The sequence below is a fragment of the Artemia franciscana genome, chromosome 11, assembly GCF_032884065.1.
Source record: "Artemia franciscana chromosome 11, ASM3288406v1, whole genome shotgun sequence".
Classification (NCBI taxonomy): Eukaryota; Metazoa; Arthropoda; class Branchiopoda; order Anostraca; family Artemiidae; genus Artemia; species Artemia franciscana.
The window spans coordinates 34,211,141-34,237,998 of NC_088873.1; the positions used below are offsets into that span (position 1 = coordinate 34,211,141).

At 34.3% G+C, this 26,858-nt stretch overlaps 1 protein-coding gene across 3 annotated transcripts in view; it reads right to left on the minus strand.

The window, feature by feature from the left end:
- LOC136033127 (uncharacterized protein KIAA2013 homolog) overlaps positions 1-26,858 on the minus strand; it is a 69,043-nt gene that overhangs the window by 6,953 nt on the left and 35,232 nt on the right. For all 3 annotated transcript variants that reach the window (XM_065713760.1, XM_065713762.1, XM_065713761.1), the window contains exons 8-9: positions 11,215-11,364; positions 7,410-7,534 (exon numbers count right to left, since the gene is read on the minus strand). In XM_065713760.1, coding sequence (XP_065569832.1) covers positions 7,410-7,534; positions 11,215-11,364 — 275 coding nt within the window. The remainder of the gene's footprint in view (positions 1-7,409; positions 7,535-11,214; positions 11,365-26,858) is intronic.

Sequence of the window (26,858 nt, forward strand, 5' to 3'; positions counted from 1 at the left end):
CCTTGTCTGCTTTTGTAATAATAATAGATTCATCCCTTCTTAAATTATTAAGAATCTTTATGTCTTTGATAGAATTGTTAGGGATTTCTGGTTTTAAAGCAAACTCTGACAGGGTTTTAACTGTAGAAGCTCTTACTAGGCTAACATCTTTGATTAGGATGGGGTTTCTATGTAAAGATGTTTCTATTGAAGAGATAATTTCTTCTACTGGGACTTTATTAGTTTTAAAACAAATTTTTTTTTGTTTGACCTTTTTCTAATACGGACTTTTCTTGTAAAGTTAAGGTCCTTGATGAAAAATTAATTACACCTGGTCCAAGAGTTGACGAAGGTATTACGGCTTTATTTTCAGATAATTTAGAAAACTTTTTAAGTAATCTTTCTCTGGAAAGGTGAAAGTCATGATTGAAATGATTTCTTGCTGTTTGTTAAATAAAACAAAAATCACTTACACTCACCTTTTTTTATATAATATTCTCTAGGGAAAGTTTATCTTTCACTAATAAAGCTCTTTTTCTCCTTTTATCTTTAATCAGATGATTTAAAGTCTTGAATTGTAGACCTCGTTCGAACTTTTTTCCTTTAAAAGTGCCTAAATGTAGATTGAATTTTATTGAAGGTGGCAAAATCCTTTTCGTCTTACATTGATGAAGAAAATCTTGTTGATTTATAACATTTGCGTGTCTCTTATGGGTGTTAATATATTTGGACACCTCCTTGGTCACATTATCCCCATATACTCGGCGTATATAACTTCGAAGACCACATTGCCTTTCCATGACGAAAGTAGAACAGTTCAAAATAGGGATGAAACCTTTTTATTGACAGTGAATAGATATAAAATTATTTAACGGGATATTTCGAACACATATACAGCGTTCATCATCAGCAGTCTTAATGCTGATGATGAACACTGTATATGTTTTCGAAATATCCAGTTAAATAATTTTATATCTATTCACTATCAATAAAAAGGTTTCATCCCTATTTTGAACTGTTTTACTTTCGTCATGGAAAGGCAATGTGGTCTTCGAAGTTATCGACTATTAATTAACTAATAAATAAAATAATTTTGTTATACAAAATTTTAATTTTGATAAAATTAGGTCTAAAAATTTTGTGGGAGACAAGGGAGAGGAAGGCGCTATCAAAATTTTGTCCCGGGCACAAGAGAGGCCAGAACCGCCACTGCACTAGCCGGTTTCTGAGCAGATGGGAATTCCACTTTTACACAGTTTTGTCAATTTTTTCTTCTCAAATGGATCTTTTTAGGTGTCCAAACGGTGCATCGCCAATTCTATGTCCAGAAATATACCTAAAACATATTTCTTGATTCCAATTGCTTGTTCTGTGCACCATACCAGTCGGTGTGCAGCTGTTACTGAAGATTATCCAGTTTTAAAACCCAGTTTAGGAAATAAGATTTTTGGTCTCAGGATTTCTCATAAGGTACCTATGAATTAACCATTTCTCAGTTGGAAGGGTCTTAAATGCAGCACGAAACAGCTTAAGAAGGTGTAGATGTCAATCAATATATAGGTGTAAAACCAGTCTCGTAGATTTACTGACCGCGGCAATAGAATTTTAGATTTCCCACTGATTTGTCTTCAATGAAGTGCCTAGCGTCGCATTGGGCTTCTGGCCAGGGTAAATGGCTAATTTGATAATGGAACCCTTGGTCGGCTATATAATGTGTTTTTGGCGCCGTATGTGTCGTTTTTGACACTCTTTTGGAAATTTTTCTCTGCCTCTGATAAATAGCAAATTCGATCGCTGTTCTTCAGATTCTGCAAGTAGTTACACTTCCCGAAGGTGAGATTTGACTAATACTGGATGAATTGTCACGTAGATTTGCGTACCACTGCAATAAAATTGTCAATCTTGCATTGATCTGTTGTTTACCAAGAGCCTAGTGTTGTAAGTTGTAAATTCGTTGAATGAGTGTTTGAAAGTTAAGTTGTCAGTATGTGCACGTATTTTTCGTCACTGTCCTTTTCATTTTTCTTAATTTTTGTTTCCACTCCTCTTAGTGCGTCTTTGTCATGTATTAACAATAATTATATTATATTAATTATATTATATTAATTAATTATATTAACAATAATTAATTATATTGGGTAACAATAAATTATTATTATATTATTCATGTTTAAATTTTTAAAGACAAAAAGCGTTGTCACATTTAACTAATAAGTTTTGCTTTTTTATTTTCTCAGTTCAATTTGGCAACACTGACGAATAAGTGGTACTCTTCCAATAATTCTATTATTCTGAAACAACTAAAATAAGAACTGTAGAAGATTCAGTCTTGTTTCAGAGTTCAGTGCGTTAACAGCTAAAATTGGATATTTTATGAACACTGCTAAATCAGTGAGTTTCTTGTCAAGTGAATTAATTTAACATTTCACAATATTTGGTTTGGGATCATAGAGTTTTTTAATCCTGACCTAAGCTTCATAATTAATTCAGTGACCTTGTTATTTCGCAACAATTGCCTTGGAATTATAGAGACTTTTAATCCTGACCTATGCTTCATAATTATTTCAGTAACCTTGTTATTTCGCAACAATTGGCTTGCAATTTGTAATGTCATATATCAGTGACCTATATTTATAAATTGAACGGTTTAAATTGTGTGGTGGTTGAAAACAGGTGCCTTGAAAAGATGCCAAGTATTAGCGAACAATCGGAGGATCTGAATGACTTTGAACTTATATATTCGCCTGTGTTAAATTTTGTCCAAAGTAATTGGCAGAATTCGATTTCTGAGAAGGAAATTATTGAATATGGAGTGGATTTTTTTGCTTCACCCTAAATAGTTGAAGCTAAGGCTGATTTATGGTCGAAACTTGCGCCTGATGAAATTCCCCCTCGCCGCAGTGGTGCAAAGTCTGCAACCAGTAATATTAAAGACATGCTCGATCTTTTGAAGAAGTGTGATGAAGCTAGCATCTCTATGCCAACTTATGTTATTAAACTTCCAACTGAAGTTCCAGTGTTGCCGGCTGTGGCCTATTCACAATTAGCCTCTAAAGTTTCTAAAGTTCATCAACTTGTTCAAATTGTGTCAGCAAAGTTGGACAATTATAGCCTCAATTACCCTCAGTTACCAAAACCTATAGGTTCTAATCGCCAGTCAACCACTATTGTCGTCTCTCATCTGTGCCCGTCATTCTCGCCGGTACGTCAACCAAAGAAATTTCTAAGAAATATTCGGCCATTATAAAAGGTGTTCCAGAGGATTATGCGATTCAGTCTTTCACAAATTGTAGCGGTATTGTTGCTGCCAAAAGGCTTGGCTCTTCGAAAACAGTTAAGCTTGATTTTGTGGATTCTTTTGCTAAAGCAGCTTATTTTAAAGACGGTGTACGAATTAGTTATGAATTCTTTAGACTGAGTGAGTTTAAGGAAATTCCAAAGTGTTGTTTTAAGTGCCGATCACCCCGTCACTTCCAGTCTTCTTGTCCCAGTCCTGCGCCCAAATGTGCTCGTTGTGCCGGCCCTCATATTAGTTCAAAAGAAAATCCATGCAATGCCTCACCAAAATGTGCCAATTGCAATGGTGAACACGTGTCCTTTAGCATGTCATGCTCCGTTCTCCGTGGTTTTGCTAGTCAACAAACCTCTAAATGACTTTACAAATTACAATCATATCGCACAATATCAATGGCACAAAAAATAAAGATGCTTATATTGACGATCTGTACCAGAACTTCGACGTTATCTGCCTGCAAGAGACTTTGTTAACTGCCTCTAGCAGAAATTTCCTTCATCGAAGCTCTGTTCATTCGGTTTTTACTTCTGATGCTGTTACCACGCGTGGCCGCCCTTCTGGAGGCCTGGCCTGTATTTTTAAAAAAAGTATTGATCTTTCGAACTCATCCCTTTTTTATTCGGATAAGCACATTCTTGCTGTTAGAGTAAATAGTACTGTGTTTGCTAATGTTTATCTTCCATATAAAAATAATACAGTGGAGTCAATAAATAAATTTGCTATTACATGCAAGTCTTTAAAGTCCGTGATGAATCGTGTCAAGGAAAATAAACTTGATTTTATAGTTCTTGGTGACTTTAACACGGATTTGGATGAACAAAGTTATCGATCCCGAGAAATATTGGAGTGCATGCCCCCTTACATGATTCTGAAGAAAGATTTATCATACTCCTATATCCATCAATCTGGTAGTGTTTCTAATATTGATCATATAATCAGTTCGTCACAGCTAAAATGCTCGATTATTCATGTTGATATTGAGTCTGATGACATTGACCATCTATCACTTTCATTTACTACTAAACTGAAACGTAACCTTTGCAATGTTGCCCCTATTGGGAATTCTAAATGGTTTAAATGTAGTAATTGGAAAAGGGCCGATATTGCTTTATATATATTGTCTTTATCTACACTGCTTAATTGTATTCGTGTGCCTTATCATCTACTCCAATTGCAAGTAAAGGGTAGTAGGCGTGATCTTGATAGACATTATGATGATATAAATAGATGTATAAAAGAAGCTGAAAAAATTGCGGTTCCCCAGGAACGAATTCGTATAAAAACGCGGAAATCTATTTGGGCTGCCGATCCTGAATTAAAGAATTTTAAAAATAAGGCAAAACTTTGGCTTCGAATTTGGGTTGATTGTGGTAGACCTATAACGGGGTCTGTTGCGGATATAAAGCAGAAAACAAAGAATGATTATAAAAAGTACCTTAAATCTATTCGTTATAAGGGTATGGAATTTCCAGCCTCTAAAAAGGATTGGTCTAAATTGATCAATTCTGAGAAGCTGGATAAAAGTGATCTTTATAATAGTGATTCGATTTCTAGTTCAACTTGGTATGTTTACTATTCGGGAATTTTTTCCAAAATTAATTTTTTTGTGCAGTCACATTATTCTCGGTTACTTTCTAAAATTCTACCGCCTTTGCTTCATCAGGGCCATATTATTCCAGTATCAATAACTGCTGTTGAAAATGCAATTAAGCAACTGAAATCTTCATCCACTGATATTGATGGTATTAGTGTAAATAATATAAATCCAAAGTGTGTTGTTCTTTTATTTCATTTGCAGTTGTTGTTCCAAATGTGTTTAACATCTTCTCTGGTTCCGGATAGCTTTCTTTGTGGAAATGTCACCTCAATTCTAAAGCGGGGAAAACTCCCTTCTCATTGTTCATCTTATCGCCCTATAACCACTACGTGTAACTTGAGTAAAATCCTTGAATATATTTTAATTCCTCATTTAAATGAAAATATAAATTTCGGATCGAATCAATTCGGGTTTCAAGCTGGTATTGGTTGTCAACATGCACACCGTGTTCTTTCTTCCGCCCTTAAGAATAGCATGGCTGAGGGGTCGCCACTTTATATGTGTACTTTGGACCTTTCTAAAGCTTTTGACAATGTAGTTCACAGTCAAGCTTTTTTTTTCCCTTTTTAATAATGGTGTAAATCTTTCAGTCATTTTTCTTCTTCGTTTTTGGTATGAGAATTCTTTCCTCCGAATTAATAAATCTGGATCTCCGTTTGTCCGTTTATGTCGAGGTGTCAAGCAGGGAGGGGTTTTATCACCTAGTATATTCAAAATGTGCATTTCTGGTATTTTAGATGAAATTAGATCAAATTATTTTATTGGACTCTCAGATGTTTCTTATCTTACTTATGCAGATGACCTTTTACTTTTGTGTAAAAATAATCAAGGTCTCTCGTTTATGGTCTCAAAAGTTTCACGTCTATTTTCTAATATTGGTCTTTCTCTTAATGTTGAGAAATGTGAATTTCTAGTTTTTAATGGTCCGACTTCCTCTAATGCTCCCTTAGCTTGTCACGGTTTTTCAATACCCTTTGTTTCCACCTTTCGGTGGTTGGGTATTACTGTTACGAATTCAATTTCTTGCCTACGGCAGTGCACTGTTCGTGATGTTCAAAAGAATATTCAAACGGGCTATTCTAAGATAGTTGCTAATCGAGGGAAGTATAATAGACATGCACTCGGTAGACTATATGCTACATTTTGTGATCATTCTGTCCTTTATCTTTCTGGTCTTTATCCCCTTCTAAACAAAAAAGATGTTAATCAGATTCGGATTTTTTATTTCAGATATTGTAAATTTTTACTTTATCTCCCCCCTTGGTATAGCAATAGGAAGATAATTCGTAAGTTTGATGTCCCTGATATAAGTGCAAAAATGGCCCTCATGTATGGAAGGTTGTCGGAATCAGCTTTTTATCGTTTATCGCCTCATCATCCTTTGGTCCGTCTGTTCGGTTAATCTCATTGTAGCGTAATGTTTTTTCTATTTGTAGTGTTCGTTTACTTGTAGTGTATTTCATTTTTTTTTCTTTTTGTTACTCCACAAGTGCCATAACTTGTTATGATGTGGGTTAAAAATAAATTATTATTATTATTATTATTATTAATGGTTCTCCGGCATGAATTGATGACCTTGACTTTACCGACATTGAATGTAGTGCCAGTAGATTGCAATATTTAAGCCCCTTTACTCTAAGAAGAAAAAAGAAAACCGGTAGCAGTTTACAGTTTACTTTTTTTTTACTCAAAGAACTAGCTAACAACATTTTAATGTGTAAAATGAACCGGGACACCGGGACACAAATGACGACCGGGACACAGGGAATATATATGACGACCGGGAACCTCAAAGAGAAATTACAGACTGGGACACCCGGACACAAATCACGACCGGGACACAGGGAATATAAATGACGACCGGGACACAGGGACACAACTACAACGGGGGCGCCGGGGGCACAGGCGGGATATATAAATGACGACCGGGACACAGGGATTGTTCGAATAGAAGTTACAGACCGGGACACAAATGACGACCGGGACACAGGGAATATAAATGACGACCGGGACACAGGGACACATCATTAGAATAATGGGGTATAGATCTGAATACGGATTGTTTTTCCCATGGACATTTATATGTTGCATGTTCAAGAGTCAGTAGACCTGACAATCTATTTATATGCAACATATATATATATATATATATATATATATATATATATATATATATATATATATATATATATATATATATATATATATATATATATATATATATATATAATATATATAGATATCTATCTCAGGTGGGACACAACTACAATGGCGCGTAACTAATATGGCGTGTAACGACTTACGCGCGCGGGGGGGCTTGGGGGGCGCGAAGCGCCCCACCAACTAGGTGTTGGGGTGGCGCGAAGCGCCACCCCAACAGCTAGTATATATATATATATATATAAATATATATATATATATATATATAATTATATATATATATATATATATATATATATATATATATATATATATATATATATATATATATATATATATATATATATATATATATATAGTCTCTTAATAAGAGATTACCTTCATTGATTTCCCTCACATGAATTGCATGTTTCAATTCCTCCATATGGACTTTATCCGACGTTATGTACAATACCGATGTTAAAGGGTCAGTTAATTTCACAGGAAACTGTACTGGCTCATTCCTAAAAAACAAAAATCTCACTTAATTTTAACCTTAAAACATAATAGCGTAGTCAAACTGTTTGATAGCACTCACTCTGAATACTCAAAACATTTTTTAGTTAAGATTGCTTTGAAAAAAAAAGAAAAAAGAAAAGCTTGCAGGCTCTTTGCTTTTGAAAATGCTCATAAAACAAGAATCAATGGATGTGATTATATAGTTCGAAATGGATCAAGTCCGTCCATCGAGTCAATTTTAATGAAACTATGTTTCGTCTTTTCTGACTTACATTTTTATTAATAGCCGAAAATCTCTATTTAGATAGTTCTGATCCATCAGCCCTATTCCATATGATTGCATTTTAAAAAGTTTTCAGAATGAAATTTATGCTTTGGCAAATTTTGACAATATTTTGGAAATTTATTATAACTTATTTAATTTCTAAATGGGACATCATTTCTGAAAAAATAATTAGAGAGATTTTATACAGCATGTCAGTGAATTTTTTTTTTCTTTCAGCTTTCATGGTAATACTCCTACAGCTAGAACAGACGTATCGTGTTTGTTTTTCTTGTTTCGTTTTTTGCCAGAAGCGGGTAATACAATAAATTATCATTGTTATTAAACCTGTCGTAGCTTTAAGGTTACTTGAGGGAAATCAATTCGAAATGGCTGGCCCTCTCAAGTAATTCCCCGTTAGCCACTTCCAGCACCATATCATACACCATTTTTATAATCATACCATGGCTTATTTTAGGCGACAAACTTTTCCTTTTCAGACCTTGACTTTTTCAGGTCAGGGTAGGACAAGCTAATTTTTGCCAAAATTACAAACATAGAAAAAGGAAGCGGAATAAACAGAGAAAAGGAAAGGGAAGAAAATAAAACACAGAACAAAATCTACTTCCTAAACGAAAAATAAAAAACAAAAAACAACAAGGAATCATAAAGTAAATCAAGCAGTACGTATATATACTGCAAAATGAAAAAAAACAACGAAAGCAAATAAACTATTTAAACTTTTCTTCAGTAAATCCCACTGTAGTGGATTTACAATGTCTAAAGGGTCTGGAACAGTATATTTTTGTAAAATCAAAATATTATCGCAATACAACGGGAAACTTAACAAAACTTTAAATAACGACAAAACCATGTAGTAACCTTAACCTGTTCGATTTTAGGTGGAGGATCCCAGTGGCAAGATATACAGCATGCGGGACAGGGCCCTATAAAATTCAAAATGCTGACTACAGCTTTACTTTAGTGCAGAGAGTTTGACGTAGCTGGCACAAATACACTGGTACAGAAGTGAGGTCTAAAATGAAACAATACAGCTTTTTTTTCTTTATCGAGCAGACAGATTGGAGGGCGAAGTTTATCGAAGGAACTGCCTGGGCCTTCAAAAGCACCTAGGGCATTGAGAAGGAGTCTCCAGTCTTTGCAATATCCTGCTGCCGCCAACACATCTTCCCACTCGGGTTACCGAAACGTGTTAAGAGAGCGGAGACCTGACTGGTATGTACGGCATAAAATTACTCGCGGGGCGACCCCTCCTTCTAGATCCTGCAGATTACCATTGAAGATTACAATGAGAGCTCTAAGGCTCCCTATTCTCAACACATTCGCAAATGATATTTGTAATTAGAAGCTGTTTGGTCATTTTTCGGATCTCAGTCTGAAACTGGATTTGCTCAGTGTATGTTCAGGATTCTTCAGAGACATTTATATACACACAAACACACATGTATATACATATATATATACATATATATATATATACACATGTATATACATATATATATATATATATATATATATATATATATATATATATATATATATATATATATATATATATATATATATATATATATAATATATATATATATATATATATAATATATATATAAATATATATATCAAATATATATATATATATACATAGTAAAATAAAGGCAAGTAACTAGGTTAGCAAACCAAACCAAGGATTAGATCTGATCAGACTGAACGTAAAACTTACGCATTATTTATCGTTAAAATTTCCAAACCGACCATATTGATAAGTCAACTCACTTTGATAAACGTCTGATCAGAGGTCAGGCCCTGCAGGTTTACCATTCTTCAATCTGGTTACTTCACAAAATTATTCTATAAATATTTATCTTCATCTTAAGGCCAAGTCCAAAACGTTCAAATCACTCCTCAGTTAACCATAAAATCTAATACAATTAGAGTAAAGCTTCTCATAAAAGTGAATTGCTAAGTCACTCTGTTATAGCAAGCTGAACATGTATTTTTATTTTTTTTTTATTATTCTATATTAATTTATTTTAACTAAAGAGATCATTAAAGGGCAACTTAGACGTCCTGGACTTGCCCCCAATATGCACTTAGAATCAAATTTCTTGAGCACTACTACTATTTCTACAATTAACATCTCATTGCAGCACCAAGCCTACTGAGGCCAACACTGTTGGGGATGCTCTTTTTCCATTTCTGCCTATGCAAAGCTTCACTCTTTACCCTCACTGAAGCTCCAGCTTCCTTTAAACCCTTTCCTATCATCTCTTTCCATCCCATTCGGAGAATAATCGCTTTTTGTTTTACCCCAAATGGATGATCAAAAAAAAAAAAAAAAAAAAAAAAAAAAAAAAAAAAAAAAAAAAAAAAAAAAAAAAAAAAAACTTATTTTCTTAAGACTTTTCTTAAGACTATCTTAAGAAAATTCCCCAGGAGAAAATATAACATTTCTTTCTCAGCCTTTCCGAGCCGCCCGCATTTCAAAGCCATACTTGACCACAGTCATCACTTCATATCTTTCAAACTTTTTCCAACTGAGAACTAACATCCTATGCTTAGGATATTCTTTTTTTTTTACATCTTCACTCACTATTTCAAATATTAGTGTCAAAATCAATAGCGTCATTATTTAGCCGTTTTTAAAAGTCTGAGTAGCCGTTTAGGTTTGTCTGATTTCAGGACCAAATATCAATATTTCGGAGAATTCATAAGATATTAGAGAACTCAAAATATAAAAGAAGGGAAAATACTTTACTTGTACCTTGATCTTGTGTCTTCTAAGACAACGTTACTATCTTTCCCTATATCTGATTCCATGAAACATAAGAGTCATTCAAAGTTCGGCAAATAAGAAATTGACTTTCGAGGCTAAACAGTGGACATCCTGTATGTTTGATTGTCATAGCTACCATTGTGCTAACATACATTTATACGGATCTACCGAGCCAAAAAAAAAGAAATTATATTTACCTGCAAAATCTAAGGACACTTTAGTCAAAAGTAAAACAAAAACTCCAAATTCGTAGTTGTCCTCCCTCCTGCACGGATTTCGTTTTATAAGATACAGAACTTTGTTCAAGTACCCATATTTTATCTAGTAGATCAAAGAAAAAAAGGAGCCGGCACAGGCGTAGCTAGGAGGCTAAGAGTAGGCACCATTGGTGCAGGCATTCAATGTTCAGTTTATAGAAAGTTGACTTGAAAGGCTACACATTGGACACTCTGTATGCTTGATTTTCATACCCATCGCTGTTTTTTCCTCCCTAAAATCCCTAAAAAAGGGGAGTTCAGTTTATAGAAAGTTGACTTGAAAGGCTACACATTGGACACTCTGTATGCTTTATTTTCATACCTACCACTGTTTGTTCCTTCCTAATATCTCTAAAAAAGATTTTGACTTACTTCAATTCAACAGGTGGGTCCAAACAACCTGCGTCACAAGCATAGTAATGCCCATCGCTTCGATCCAAAGCAACATAGATGGCGGCTCTGTTGTCTGGCATAACTGATACTGTGATATTGACATGCGTTGAGTTCCCGTAGCTAATCCTCCTATAATAATAGCAATATTTATTTATAACCCACTTACAACAAAAAATATATAAAGTGGAGAAAACACTTTAAAAACAAAAAAACGTGACACAAAAATGAAAAATCAACAATAACATTAATTAGCAATAACTTTAATCAACAATAACATTAAATAATAAAATTAATAAAACTAAGGGATCAAACCGTGGCGAGGCAATAAAACCGATACGCTGTTTCCGAAAGCTTTTCGTGTAAAGCAGTCAGCTTCTTAGTAATATTAAATAAAAAAACAAGTTTTTTCAACTGAAAGTAAGGAGCACTATTAAAACTTAAAACGAACAGAAATTACTACGTATATGAAAGGGGCTGCTTCCTCATCAACGCCCCGCTCTTTACGCTAAAGTTTGACTCTTTCTCTCAACTCTTCTTTTTAAAACAGTAAAAAACTTTAGCGTAAAGAGCGGGGCGTTGATGAGGAAGCAGTCCCTTTCATATACGAAGTAATTTCTGTTCGTTTTAAGTTTTAATGTTGCTCCTTACTTTCAGTTGAAAAAACTTGTTTTTTTTTATTTAATGTCTGAACGTTTTTGAATAAATGCGTGTTTTGATTTTGGCTCTCCGCAAAAGAATAATTAAAACGAAATTTGTATATTTTTTTTTTTTTTTTTTTGGCTAAATGGCTTCCTCATAATTTTGATCGAAAGATTTTGAGAAAAAAAGAGCGGGGGAGGAAGCCTAGTTGCCCTCCAATTTTATGGTTAATTAAAAAGGCAACTAGAACTTTTAATTTTTTACGAATCTTTTCATTAGTAAAAGATATACGTAACTTATAAATTAGCTTACGTAAAGAACTTTTTATTCTCATGTTTTTATTACATGTATGAGAGGGTTCGCCCCCTCGTCAGTACCTCTCTCTTTACACTAAATCTTAAATTTTGTCCCAATTCATTAAGAATGACCCCTGAATCACAAAAACCGTAGAATAAATAGTTGGCATTACTAAAATTACTTTAGCGTAAAGAGCAAGGTATTAGGAGGAGGTAAGCCCCTCATATGGGTAATAATTTCTGTTCGTTTTAAGTTTTAATGCTGCTCCTTACTTCCAGCTGAAAAACACTTTTTCATATTTATTTTTTCATTGTTTTTTTTAAACAATGCTAGTAAATCCTGTGCTCCCTTCATGGAAATTTTCTTCCCCCATGACAAATTCCTCGATGGAAAGTTCCCCCAGCATATCCCCGTCTTCTCAACCCCTCCCCCAACCAAAAAATCTTTCTAAAAACGCCTGTACACTTCCCAATAACCATTACTATATGTAAGCAGTGGTCAAAGTTTGTAACTTGTAGTCCCTCCCATGGGGACTGTGGGGGAGTAAGTCGTCCCCAAAGACATAGTTATAAGGTTTTTCGACTACGCTGAATAAAATAGCTATCTCAGGATTTTGATCCGTTGACTTTCGGAAAATAATTAGCGTGGGAGAGGGCCTAGGTGCCCTCCGATTTTTTTGGTCACTTAAAAAGGGTTTTTGAGTTTTGGTTAAAACGGTTAAAAAGGGTTTAGAGTTTTGGTTACTATTGAGCCGGGTCGCTTCTTACTACAGTTTGTTACCATGAACTGTCTGATTTGCAAGATAGAGCTTTTTACTATCTTTCTATTCCTATACCAATGAGGCAGATAGAGAAGAAATTTACAGAAGCAGAAATAACACGCTCGAATACCAATAATATCCTTTTTCCTAAAAATAGGGTACAGCCTAGAAATTGTGGATAACTATGCACAACAATATGAAATAAGGTACAAATATTTGATTTTTTCTGCCTTTTTTTTAGGGAGGGTACTTTATGGACCAATTTATACAGGATAGAGGTCTAGGAGGTTTACTGCCTCGTTCCCTACCGAGATCCACAAGAAAAGAAGAAGAGAACTGAAAAGATTATTGTCGAAAAATCAAACAGTTCGTGGTAACGAACTACAGTAAGGAGCGATCCGGCTCAATAGTAACCGAAACTCTAAAAAACGGAAATTTTGATGCTAATAGTTACGTACAAAAGAATCACATTTTAATGCTGATTTTAAATATATAAGTTTCATCAAGTTTAGTCTTACCCATAAAAAGTTACAAACCTCGAAAAATTTGCCTTATTTTAAAAAGGGGGAAACACCCCCTAAAATTCGAAAATCACACCATTACATTCAGCGTATCAGAAAACCCTGTTGTTAAAGTTTCAAGCTCCTATCTCCAAAAACGTGGAATTTTGTATCCTTTGCCAGAAGCCAGATCACGGATGCGTGTTTATTTGTTTATTTTTTGTTTTTGTTTTTTCCCCAGGGGTGACCGTATCGACTCAGTGGTCCTAGAATATTGCAAGATGGCTCATTCGAACGGAAATTAAAATTTCTAGTGCCCTTTTTAAGTGACCAAAAAAATTGGAGGGCACCTAGGCCCTCTCCCACGCAAATTTTTTCTCCAAAATCACCGGCTTAAAATTTTGAGATGCCATTCTGTTCAGCTTAGTCAAAAATCTAATAACTATGTCTTCGGGAACGACTTAATCCCCCACAGTCCCCGGGAGAGGGGCTGCAAGCTACAAACTTTGACCATTGTTTACATATAGTAATGATTATTATGAAGTGTACAGACGTTTTCAGAGAGACTTTTTCGCTTTGGGGTGGGAGTGGGTCGGGGGAGGGGGTTACGTGGGAGGATCTTTCCATGGAGGAATTTATCATGAGGGAAGAGAATTTCCGTGAAGGGGGCACAGGATTTTCTAGCATTATTTCAAAAAAAAAATGAGAAACTAAATAATTTTTTTCTCCTGGAAGTAATGAGTAGCATTAAAACTTAAAACGAACATAAAATATTACCTTTATAAAGGGGTTCGTCTTCTCCACAATACTTTGCTCTTTACGCTAAAGTATTTTTTAGTAGTTTCAACTATTTATTCTACGGCCTTTGTGATTCAGGGGTCATTCTTAAAGGTTTGGGATACAATTCAAACTTTACTGTAAAGAGCGAGGTTTCGACGTTACGTAAGTTAATTCGTAGGGTACGTAGGTTTATTACTAACAAGAACGTTTGTACAAAAAATAAAAAATATAGTGGAATTTCTAAGTAGCCAAAAATTGAAGGGCAACTAGGCCTCCTCCCCCAGCTCTTTTTTTCAAAATCATCCGATCAAAACTATGAGAAAGCCATTTAGCAAAGAAAAAATGCAAATTTCGATTTAATTTTTATTATGCGGTGGGACAAAATCAAAACATATATTAATTCAAAAACGTTCAGAAATTAAATTTAAAAGAAAGCTTTTTACCTGCAAGTAAGGTTTCGTTGCAAGTAAGTTTTAAGTTTTTTATTGTTTTAAAAAGTAGAGTTGTGACAGAGTCAAACTTTAGCGTAAAGAGCGAGGCGTTGAGTAGGGGACAACTCCTTCCATATACGGAGTAATTTCTAGATTTAATTTTTAATATTGCACTTTACTTGCAGTTAAAGACAAACTTGTTTTTTTTTATTAAGAAATGGTCGCTTGTAAATCATCAATGAAATACAAACAAACGCAAATTATAAAGCATTGAATTTGAGAGCAAAACTTTCTACCAGCATTTGAGAACCCGGTATTACGTACTTGAAAACAGAAAACTTTCCGCCAGAATAAGTTTTGTCATCAACCCCAATAGCCAGGATAGTACGAAAGGGTCTAAGAATTTGAAAATCTTATCCAGAGGGGGGCTTGGGTTTTTGCTTTAAAATATTGATGAAGGTTGATGAAGGTAGGGTTTAACATGTCATTGCGTTGAACTGAAGATATAAAAATACGGTAAAAAAAACAAAAAAAAAAAAAAAAAAAAAAAAAAAAAAAAAAAAAAAAAAAAAAAAAAAAAAAAAAAAAAAAAAAACAAAAAAACAGCTAATGCTTCGCTGTGCCAAATCTTAACAAAATTATTCAGAAGGGCTGAGAAGAATATATCTTCTGATCGATTTCCGAAATATGTGACAAAGAGTAATTATTAAAATTGAAATGTCAGGAAACTTCAAAGAGTCTGGGGAAGATTATCTTGGCGTCCATCCTTTTCTCTTCAAAAGCCCCCCCCCCCCTACGACCTTTATTAAAAGAGGCGAATTTTGAGATATTTCAATTAGAAATGCTTGTAGATAAGAACAAGTTGATTTTAATAAGCTTAAAGCCATGGTAATTACAAAATCCCTAAGTTCAGTAACTTACTAAGCTCCTCTGTCATCCCCAAAAGCTCCACAATTTGACTCTAAGTTTTCAAAAACAATTTATATGTTCGACCATAAGTTTTATTCCCTTTGTCTTACCGGGTAAGATTAAGAAAAAAACTAAAAACTTAATTACTTTACAAAAAATTTTGGTTTAGCGCCTGTAGATAGGAGTTTTTTTTTTTCCTTAAGCACAAGAGGTTCAATGCAGTTTCAAATATTCTCAAATAATTTCTAAACTACTACTACTACTGACAACTTATCACAGCACCGAATCGCAACACAGATGCCCACACTAGTCCCCAACCCCAGTCGGCTCAGAGCTTGATTATTTATCCTCTCCCATGAAATTCCTATTTCCCTTCAGTTCTTTCTATTGAGCTCTTCCAGGCCCATTCGAGGGATTACTGCATCTTATTTAGCCTTTGATCGATTGCCAAAAGGGCGATTGTTAACAGTCTATAACCCTTACACCCGTAAAACATGACCTTTCATGAATTTCAACTTTTCTTACTTCATCTTCAGAAGGTGGGAGGGGTCGAAGAGAGCTTCGACCTCCAATCGATTTTCATCCTTTCAGTTTTCCAGGTAAGGAAGAAAATGTTAACCCAACAGTAACCTACATTACTCTATTTTACCTCTTTCTACCTTCACTTTATAAGACAATTGGAAGACACCACAGCTTTCTCTCCTTTATTAGTCTTTCTCTTTCTTTATCTTACTCTCCTTTATCAGTCTACTGATAAAGTAGACTGCTTTCTCTCCTTTATCAGCCTTTATTCTCCTTTATTCAGTCTTTCTCAGCTTTCTCTCCTTTATCAGTCTACTGATTATTACATGTAGATAACTTGGAATTGACCAAACCTCTCTCTACTTCCAAAAAATAGCATCATGAGCTCTATCTTCCTTATTACACAATATTGCGCCAAAAATAACAATATTGCGCCAAAATTCTTTTTGACATTAAATAAAAAAAATAAGGTTTTTTTAACTGAAAGTAAGGAGCGATATTAAAACTTAAAACGAACAGAAATTAGTCCTTATATAAAAGAGGCTGTTCCCTCCTCAACGCCCCGCTCTTTACGCTAAATTTTTTTACTGTTTTAAAAAGTAGAGTTGAGAGACAGAGTCAAACTTTAAAACAAATATTTAAAAATACCCTTTCCACAAAGTGGTATTCTACGATTCTTAGACTTAATGATGATATGGAAGATGATGTTTTCTTCAGAAGCCAAATCAATGAAGTTCATAAAGTGAACAAAAATGTTAGTTAGAAAAGAATATACACCTCTGGTTTTAGTTTCAAGTATTTTATTAAATAATGTAATTATTTCATTGTATTTTATAATACTTTGTTTTATTTTAATGTTTTATTTATTTACTTAGTATTTTATTTGATTATTTTTTATTTTTTTATTTATTATTATTTATTATTTAATTAAGTAACTTTTTATATAATTATTTAATTTTACTAATTTCATTTAACTATTCATGTAGCTGGGAAGATTCCCAATTTAATTTTGTATTTGCTCATGATTTTGACAAAAGAAAACATAGTTTGGTTTAATAAATTTCAGTGCGGCGCTGTGATTTTTGGAATAAATTACGCTCTGATCTTATTATGGACATTCATCACAATGGACAGAGAGGAGTTAGAGTCCTCCGTAGAGAGCTCTCCGAGGGAAGCAGAGCATTCCCTTTATCTTGACAATGATAAATACGTACAAAAAAGTGATTTAGGTTTGTTTTGTCTCTTCTTTCGTAGTGTCGTAATGCCAACCAGCTTTTTCACCAGTCAGTTGAAAAAATTATAATTAAAAAGGGTTAAACTGGCCTTAGAGAAAAAAGAACAATAACTTTAAAATTATCATCAGCGAAGATAGCGATAACCCTTGAGATGAAAAATCAAATTCAAATTTGTATCAGTGAAATTATATATATATTTTTTTTTGAAAATTACTATAAAAAGAAATTTTGAAAATGGAGATGGTTCAGGGCTTGATGCATGCTTGCGCATGCGCCTGGATTGGTTCTAACCCTGAAAAGACCTTTGAAAGAAGCTGCTTTCGTTTGAATGATCGCATATCAAACAATAAGCTACATGAAAAATGTGACTCGCCCAATTTTCTGAGGGACAGAACAATTTCAAAAAAAAAATTGAGCAAAAACGAAAAGTAAACCAAAACTATAGTTGGTTTTGATTGCATTGTTGCAATATCTTGCATCTCAGAATAAACACAGTCACCCAACTTACTTTTTTTGTTCAAGCAGGTCCTCTTTAAACTCCTAGCGATTGTTTCGAGAGAGGAAGAGAGGAAGAGAGAGAGAGAGAGAGAGAGAGAGAGAGAGAGAGAGAGAGAGAGAGAGAGAGAGAGAGAGAGAGAGAGATTAACCCCACGAGTGGTGATTCGTTTATATTTGGTTCAGTATATAGACCTCCATCGAGTAACTCAAAAAAATTTTTGAGGTTTTTGAGTCGGTTCTTTTAAAACTCAGCGAGTCAAGGAAACCAGTTATTGTATCAGGGGAGTTTAATTTTGATTTGCTGAATTTAGATCTTAGTACTCATAAGGAATTTTGAATATTATGCTGTGTGCTGGTTTTCTTCCCAGCGTTTCTCTCCCAACTAGGGTTACAAATACTGCAGCTACACTGATTGATAACATATTTTTTTCTGTTAATTCAGTTAAAGCATTGAAATCCTCTGTAATTTTATTTGATATATCAGACCATTTCCCGGTGAGTGTTCTTCTAGATTTAGGGAGAGTTTATACTCGTTCTTGGGATGCTAGAGATGATACTTCACATAAACGATTTGAGTGGATTGATTTTAAGCTACTACGTGAACTAATTAATAGTAACGTTTGGAGTATAGTTTATGGTTCAAATGATGTTAATGTTGCATTTACCAAATTTATTTCTGATATGATACGGCTCAGAGAGGAGGCTACTGCAACTAAGTTTATACATGGAAAATATTTAAAAAAATTTGATCATTGGATTACCGAAGGAATTTTGATTTCAATTAAGAATAAGAATATAAAATTTAAGAGGTATTTAAAAAATCCAATTGATGCCTCTTTTGAAGAATATAGAGCATATAGAAATAAGTTAAATTCGATTGTTAGATATGCAAAGAGAACATATTATAAAGATAAGTTTATTCAGTATAAGTCAGATATGAAAAAAATTTGGCAATTGATTAATGAAAGAATTCGACCTAGACATAAATCTAAATCTAGTGTTGATTGCCTAGAAGTTGATGGAAGTAAGGTAACTGACCGTAAAGAAATTTTGAATATATTGGGAGACTATTTTAGTTCAGTAGGAAAAAAGCTTACATCGGATTTTTTTCTCCATTGTTAAATGTCCCTACCATTTCTTTTGATAATGATCATCAAAATGAAAACCCTTTTGATTTTTCCGAAATGACGCCCCAACATGTGAAAAAATTATCATGAAGCTTAAAAATAGCTCTTCTTCTGATGAATTTGGTTTTTCTACTCGAACAGTAAAGCAGGTAGCTACTGATGTTGCCCCATTACTTGCACAAATATATAATTTGTCATTTGTACATGGAGTTTTTCCCGATTTGTTGAAGAAAGCTAATGTTATTGCACTACATAAACGTAGAATTACTAGTGATCCTTCAAATTATAGAGGTATATCACTTTTATCAGTGTTTAGTAAACTTTTGGAAAAGATAGCGAACCATCAGCTCCATAATTATTTAATTGATAAAAATATTTTTCATCGTTCTCAGTTTGGTTTCATTAAAGGAAAATCAACGGAGTTGGCAATTCATGAACTTCTGCTTGAGATAAATGATGCAATTGACAGTGATCAGCATGCGTTGGCGGTATTTCTTGATGTCGCCAATGCCTTTGACATAGTCCACCATCGTCTGTTGTTAATGAAACTCCAAAAATATGGTTTTGCTTCAAAATCTTTAAATTTTTTAAAAGCTTATCTTACGAATATAAAACTTGAATGTCATGATAGAATTCATGGTATCCGTTCGGAAAGTTTTTTGACAAGTTGTGGGGTCCCTCAAGGGTCTGTCCTGGGACCGACCTTATTCCTTCTATTTATAAATGATTTGCCTGAGGTATTACCACTTTGTAAAAGTGTAATGTTTGCAGATGATGTTGTTATTTTTGCATCCCATGCTGATTTATCCATACTCTTTCATAATCTTAATAACACACTTTTATCTGCAGGGGATTGGTATGCCAGAAATTTACTTTCATTAAATGAGAAGAAATGTCAATATATGCTGTTTTCTCGATCTGGTTCTCAAAAAACTGAACAGTTTTCTCTTTATCTAAATGATAGGGTACTAAAACGTGATGATAAATTTAAATATCTTGGAATTATTTTGGATGAAAATCTGTCTTTCCGTGAACACGTGAAAACCATGTCTCTAAAAATCTCACGAAATATCGGGATTCTTTCTCGTTTACGCCATTTTTTCCCAAGGAATATTTTAAAGACAATATATTTTTCTTTTGTTAATCCATATTTTCTTTACTGTGTTTCTGTTTGGGCACCTACTTTTCCTTCAACGTTTAAACATCTTCAAAATCTACAAAATAAAGCCCTTAGATTAATGTTTAATGTTAATAATAGATCCTCAGTTAGCCATCTTTATGGATCTTCTGGTTGCTTCTCTGTTCATCAACAAAATTTTATTGCCATTTCTAATATTTGCCACAATTATGTTTTTGGACAACTTTCACTAAATTTCCCAAGATTATTCCCGACAAATTCACAATTCCACAATTACCCAACATCTCATAGTTCTGATTTCTCTTTTGAAACTAGGCCAACGGTGCGAGCGGGATTTAGTTTGCGTCGTATTGGTCCAAAAGTTTGGAATTTAATCCCAATAGGTGTGAGAAATTGTAATGATAGAAATAAATTTCTGAAGTTATTAAGAAATCATGTTGCTAGTCTCCCATAATATTTTCCGCTGTGAGTGTTGAAGTTTAATTTCCGAAAGAAGTGCAAATTAGTTTAAGCCGAAGTAATGATGTTTTTTTTTTTTTTTTTTTTTTGATATACCACGCGCTTAAGTATGCCATTAGGCATTTGCGCTGTTTGTTTAAATGGCTTAATTCTTGTTGGAAATAAACATGTATCTATCTAAAAAAAAAGAAAGAGAGGTAGAGAGGAGGGTGGCAAAGAAAGAACAAGGATAGTGTTCAACCCAAGAACGAGATATATAAAACTTAGCAGATATTGCGGCAAGGACGTCCACCCAAACGGTCTTTAATGCTCCCAAAAAAATAAAAGAAAAATTTGCCTTTCCTAGTACTCAAGAAATTGGGGCTGGGGTAAAGATTCTTAGAGCCCCTAATTCTCAAAATGTTTTATTATAACAAAAAGAAGCTATTATTGCATTTGGCTTTTGAAACCTCTACCCGTGTGATTTTAAAAATTGATGTTGGTCCACAATATTCCCTCACGGATGGATTGCCAGAGGGGGGGGGGGGGGGTTTGGTTAAAGACCCAAATTTCCAGTCTGAGATTCGATATGAAAATACCTGAAACATGTGAGTTCAAATTTAAAGCAAGTAAAACCTTAAAAGGTTTCTTTCTTTTTATAAACATTCTTACGCATTTTGAAAAAAAAAAATTAGCTCCATTCAAAGAGAAATAGTATTTGGTGGATTAAAGGGTTGTTTCCTATTAGTTCAAGACTGGGGCGACCAAAAATGACACAATAATTGAAAAATTTTGTTACTTTGAACCCCATTTCCATCCTAAGCAGTCAGAGGGGGATGAAAAATCCGAATCTTGATTTGTGCAGTATTTGGTGGGTTAAAAGGTCGTTTTCTATTAATTCAAGTCTGTGGAGACCGAAAATGACATCGGAATTGAAAAGTTCCATTACTTATTACCCCATTTCCACCTTAGACGAGGTCTAATTTGTGCAGTATTCACACACAAATGAACACCAAAATGTTCAACGAGATTTGCTTAATAACAAATTCAAAATCACTCGAAATCGTCCCTGCAGAAATATCTCTTTCTCGGACTTAAATTTCTGCAACATTTTCTAGATAGAAAGGTCGTTTCTTATGACCCCCCATAACCCCCATGTCTTCTCAAGACCAGAACACAATTTGCACTTTACTTAAAAAAAAATCCCTTGGATTGTCAGTTTAATTGACAAATATTGATATTTATTCTTTAAAAAGTTTTGATAATTCTTTCTTTGAAAGTAAATAAGTGAAAATATTTAAAACGTATTTTGTTTTCGGTGAAGTGCACATTATATTCTGGCCTTGAGAAGGCCTGGGGGTTATCGGCCCTACTCATATGAATTTTTGCTCGTTTTGAGTTTCATTTATTCATTGATAGTGATTTGTCATAGTTTTACGCTTGGAAGATTATTTGACTTTATTCTTGGCTTAATGGAGCTCTTTACTTTCCTATTAAAAACTTCTTTGTGGGAAAAGTTTTTTAGATTAATTTCTGTCAGTTTTTTATTGACATTGGCTTTTTCATGGGAAATATAATATTTTACATCTTTTTAGCTTTTTCTCTAAAAACCCATAGCATGGGTTGTTATTTGTATGCTGGAGAAACTTTTCAACAGTTTTTAATCCACACACAAACAGTATTTTTTAATTTAATTTTATAGCTTCTGAAGTTGACCTGAAAAATAAAACTTAATATCATCCCCAAAAGATTCTATCTATGCTCTTTGACAGCCTGGACACACTTACACTCTTTTTATTTATTGAAACTGTAAGAGCAAAAGTAGTAATAGCAGTATCCACAAAAGTTTCAACTTAATAACCCCAGTCGTTCTTGATATATTGCTGAGGTGTCTTATTGGCAACCATAGACGTAATGCCTTTAGATTTATTTTAAAAGAGCATTTAGTTTTAAATCATAATGGGCCAGTTGCATAATTGTGGGGGATTGACATGCCTAATATCTCTAAGGACATAGTTGCTGGACCGTTCTACTATGCTTTACGACCGTCTCAAAATCGCGACTGGATGCGTTTATAAAATGAATGGGTTTGAGAGAAGGGCTGCTTTGCCCCCCCCCAATTTCTTTTTACTTTTAAAAAGGACACCAAGACTTCTAATTCTGAATCGAATTAGCTCCTATAAAAGTTTCAATAATATTTCTAGCATTCATAGAGTGGTGCTGTCTACGATATTGCTTATATGCCCTTTTGAAAACGTGTATTCATACAGTTTTTTGGTTTTATAGAAACTCCTAAACGTTCCCTATAAGTTTCATCTAATACCTTCAGCGTCATTAATTACAGTAACTGTATTGGTAGTATTAAAAGTGTACATATAGTGCCTTCTGGCTAGTTCAAAGTCCCCCAAAACCTACCCTTAAAGGTCCAAATTAATAATATAAGTTACTCTTCAGATATTGCTTTGCTACCTTTTTTAAAGGTCACCTGTTCATATTTTGTTTTTATTAAGTTCAACATCCGCCTAAACATTCCTTAAAAGGTTCACCTTAATACCCTTAGCTTGCACAATAACAATAGTTGTAGCAGCATTAGTAGCAGTACGCGCATAGCACCATTAGTTTCTTCAACATCCTCTTCAAAATACGCTGAAAGTTTCAGCTTAGAACATACCATCAACCGTTTCTGAAGCATTTCTGATGCGTCGGCTTGGCAAACTGTGTGGGCATAGTGTACTTCGAATTAATTAAATACAGTTTCTATATATTGCCACTTTTTTGCCTTAATATCCTTAGTACCTTTAAAGCCTAAGCTTTAGTGGCAGTAGTAGTAATAGAAGTAGTAATAATAGTGACAGTAGCAGTAGCATGAGTAGCAGCAGTAGCATTAGGATGCAAATATTTTCTTTTGGTTAGCTCAATATCCCCCACAACAAGCCCTGTTAGTTTCAAATTCACACACAAAACTGTTCCTAATATATTGCTGTTGCACCCTTTTGACAACCTGCATACAGAGGGCGTGTTCTGATTCAGTTCATCTTCTCCCTTCAAAATTTCTTGATAATTTCACCTTCATATCTTAATGTAGAGTTGTAATAGTAGTCACAGTAGTAGCATTGATATCACAAATAGTAGTAGGCTATTGAACAGCGGCAGTACTACTAGCAGCAGTAGTATTAACATATTGCCTCTTGGTCAGTAGAACATCCCTGTCATCAAGTCCGGCAAGTTTCAACTTAATACAAATAGGCATCGCAACGACATTGCTGATATGTCCCTTTGAGAATCTTTACGTTCATATACTTCTTGATATTTTCATCTCAATGGTCTTAGCCCTACAAGTAGTTGCAATAGAAGTAGTAGTAGCCGGGTCGTTACTAGTCTAATTTTTTTTTGGGGGGGAGGGGAGGGAGCAAGGGATTTTACCGACTGGCTGGTTATTTTTACCGAATGTTTTTTTTCAATAATTAGCATAATGCCGGTTTCGAATATGACACGTAAAATCACTGCACGAGTTGGTAAGAACACTTCATTTACCAATCTAGATCCAGATTTTTGTATATATCATTTCACTATTTTAATGCTCTTTATTTAACCAAATGGAAAATTGTGTCACGATCTGTAAACTCAGGGCAGGAGTCGGAAAAACTGCTACGTTGACATGTCAGTATTTTCGTGGTCTTTATTTAACCGACAAAAGAATTTTAGCGGTGTCGGGAAAATTATGGCACTTCGCCTCACGATTTTACGGACTTATTTTTCAACCGAGTGACCAAAACAGTGGGGGGGGGGCGTTCCCCCTTCTTCCCATACGTGACGGCCCTGAGTAGTAGTAATAGTAGATGTAGCAGTAACAGTAATACTAGGAGTACTGTGTGCATATATTACCTTTTGGTGAGATGATCTTCCCCTTTAAGTATTCACTGAAAGTTCCAACTTAATACCCAAATCAATTCTTGAGATAAGCTATTTTGACATTGTGCATGAACATAGCGTCTTTGGATTTAGTCCAAATTTCCCCTTAATACTGTAAATGGAGTAGTGTGGTAGTAGTGGTGTTGGTAGTTGTAGCAGTATTGATAGCATGGAAATATTGCCTTTTTGATAATCTCTTTTATTATTTCCTGAATTTTCCAAATTAATATACACAGTTATTCATTATTTCACCCTTTTGACAATCCGTATACAAATAACGTGTTTTAATTTGGTTCAACACTCCCCTCGACATTCTCTGAAAATCTCACCTGAATACCTTTCGTCTTCTCGGAAAGTAAAGTTTTATCTAGTCTAGAGTTTTATCTCCGACCCTATTTAAGTTATGTATTTCAGGAGTTCTAGTAAAGATATCGGCTACCTATCTCTCTGGTTTTTCTGATGTTTCATAGATTATCTATGCTGATGACCTGCTTCTTATAAGCCAAACTAGAACTGGTCTATCTAACGTGGTTCCTCGTGTTGCTACTTCTTTTTCAGATATAGGCCTTTCTCTTAATGTAGATGAGTTTTCTTCGATGGCTCGGTATTTCTATTACTAACAGTCTTCCAAGCTTGCGCTAGCACACAATCTCCGATATTGATAAGGAAGTCAAATTGTATTATGCTAAAATTGTTGCCAATAGAGATAAATATACTTGCGATAAACTTGCGTAGGTCAAGCTCTACTTAACTTTTTGAGACTCTACAATTCTTTTCGCTTCTGGAATTTTTCCCCTTCTTAAGAAAAAAAAACTAAAAAGAATCCGGATTAATTATTTTAGACTTTGTAAATTTTTATTGATTTTTCCTCCTTGGACAAAAAAAACCAGGTTCTTATTAACAAATTGCTTGTTCCTGATATTACTGTAAAATTGGAAGTAGTACGCAGAAATCTTTCAAATGCCGCTTGTATCCGAATACCTCCGCATCACCGCCTTATCAGGTTTTCTCAGTCGTAAGTTATGTTTCCTTTATTTGTTCGTTTTTCTCTCTTTTTTTGCTCCACGTTTTTTAGTATTAAGAGTGGGCTATAAATCAAATAATAATGACGATTAGGACAGCTTGCTTCCATATTTCTATACATTACTGCTGTATTAAATTCTGCAAGTTGTGAGTTTTTTTCCCCTCATTTTATGTTTTTCTCTTTTGTTTTAGTTATCTTATTTTTATTGTGTTACCCTGTAATTGGTTTTCTGGTAATTTGTAATTTGATTTACATTGTAATTTTGACATTGTATTTTTGTATTTATGACTGAAATTCCACCTGCTCCTGAACGCCATCTCAAACTTATTCACTGTAGCTGTAAAGGTGACTGTGATGGCCTTCGATGCACTTGCTAAAGAGTGACCTTTTCTGGACGATTCGACTAGTGCCATAGAACAAGCTGTCTCAACCTTTCTTTTGCGTTTTTTTTTTTTTAAATAGCTTTTTAATCAGAATGAAGTTGTGATTCTTCAAGAGTAACAGTAATCAAAAACGAAGTTGTTCGATGTTCGAAGATGTTCGAAAGGAAAACAGTAATCGAAAACCTTTCCTGTTTGCTCTTTTTTGCTTAAGTTTTTACTGTTCATGCTTAAAAAAAATAACCAAATTTGTAAAATCCAGGAACGAAGTTAAAAATCGAAATCTTCAAATGTTCTCATTGCACCTCCAGTGCTAAAGGGTGAGGGAGGGGTGAGAATAGGGGTGGGAGAGTCAAGACAGCCCTTGAAGAGAATCTGAAAACAAATTTCTGTCAAGATTTAGCCCTGTCAAGATTTTTTTTTAGCCCTGAAAAAAATGTTCCAGCAAAAAAATATTATTGTATGTAAAATTACAACCCCCCGCCCCCTAAACACACACAATCTCTGAAGTCAGGTGGATACTAACAGAGCCCATTGTTAGTTCATATTTGAGTTCACTGGCATGAAATTGCTATGAAACTCCGTTAAAACCAAAAGTAGGGCAATAGAACGGGTGCTTTCAACCCCCCCCCCCCCGCAAACTCTGGCCTCGCTTAGTGTGGAAATAGGATGCTAAATTATATAATTTTCTCATTTTGACATCATTTTCGGTCTACGGAGACTTGAATTAATAGGGGACGACCTTTTAATCCACCAAATACTGTACAAATCAAAATTCTGATTTTTCATCCCCCTCTGACCTTGCTTAGGGTGGAAATGGGGTACTAAGCGATGAAATTCTCTAACTCTGATGTCATTTTTAGTATCCCCAGACTTGAATTAATAAGAAACGACCTTTTAATCCATAAAATATTGCAGAGATTTAAATTGGAGATTTTCCCCTCTTTTCCCTGAAAAAAAGGGGTATTTCTTCACGGTCGATTCTGGATACGTTATTAAGCGATTTTTTTTTTAATATTTTGGCATCAAAAAC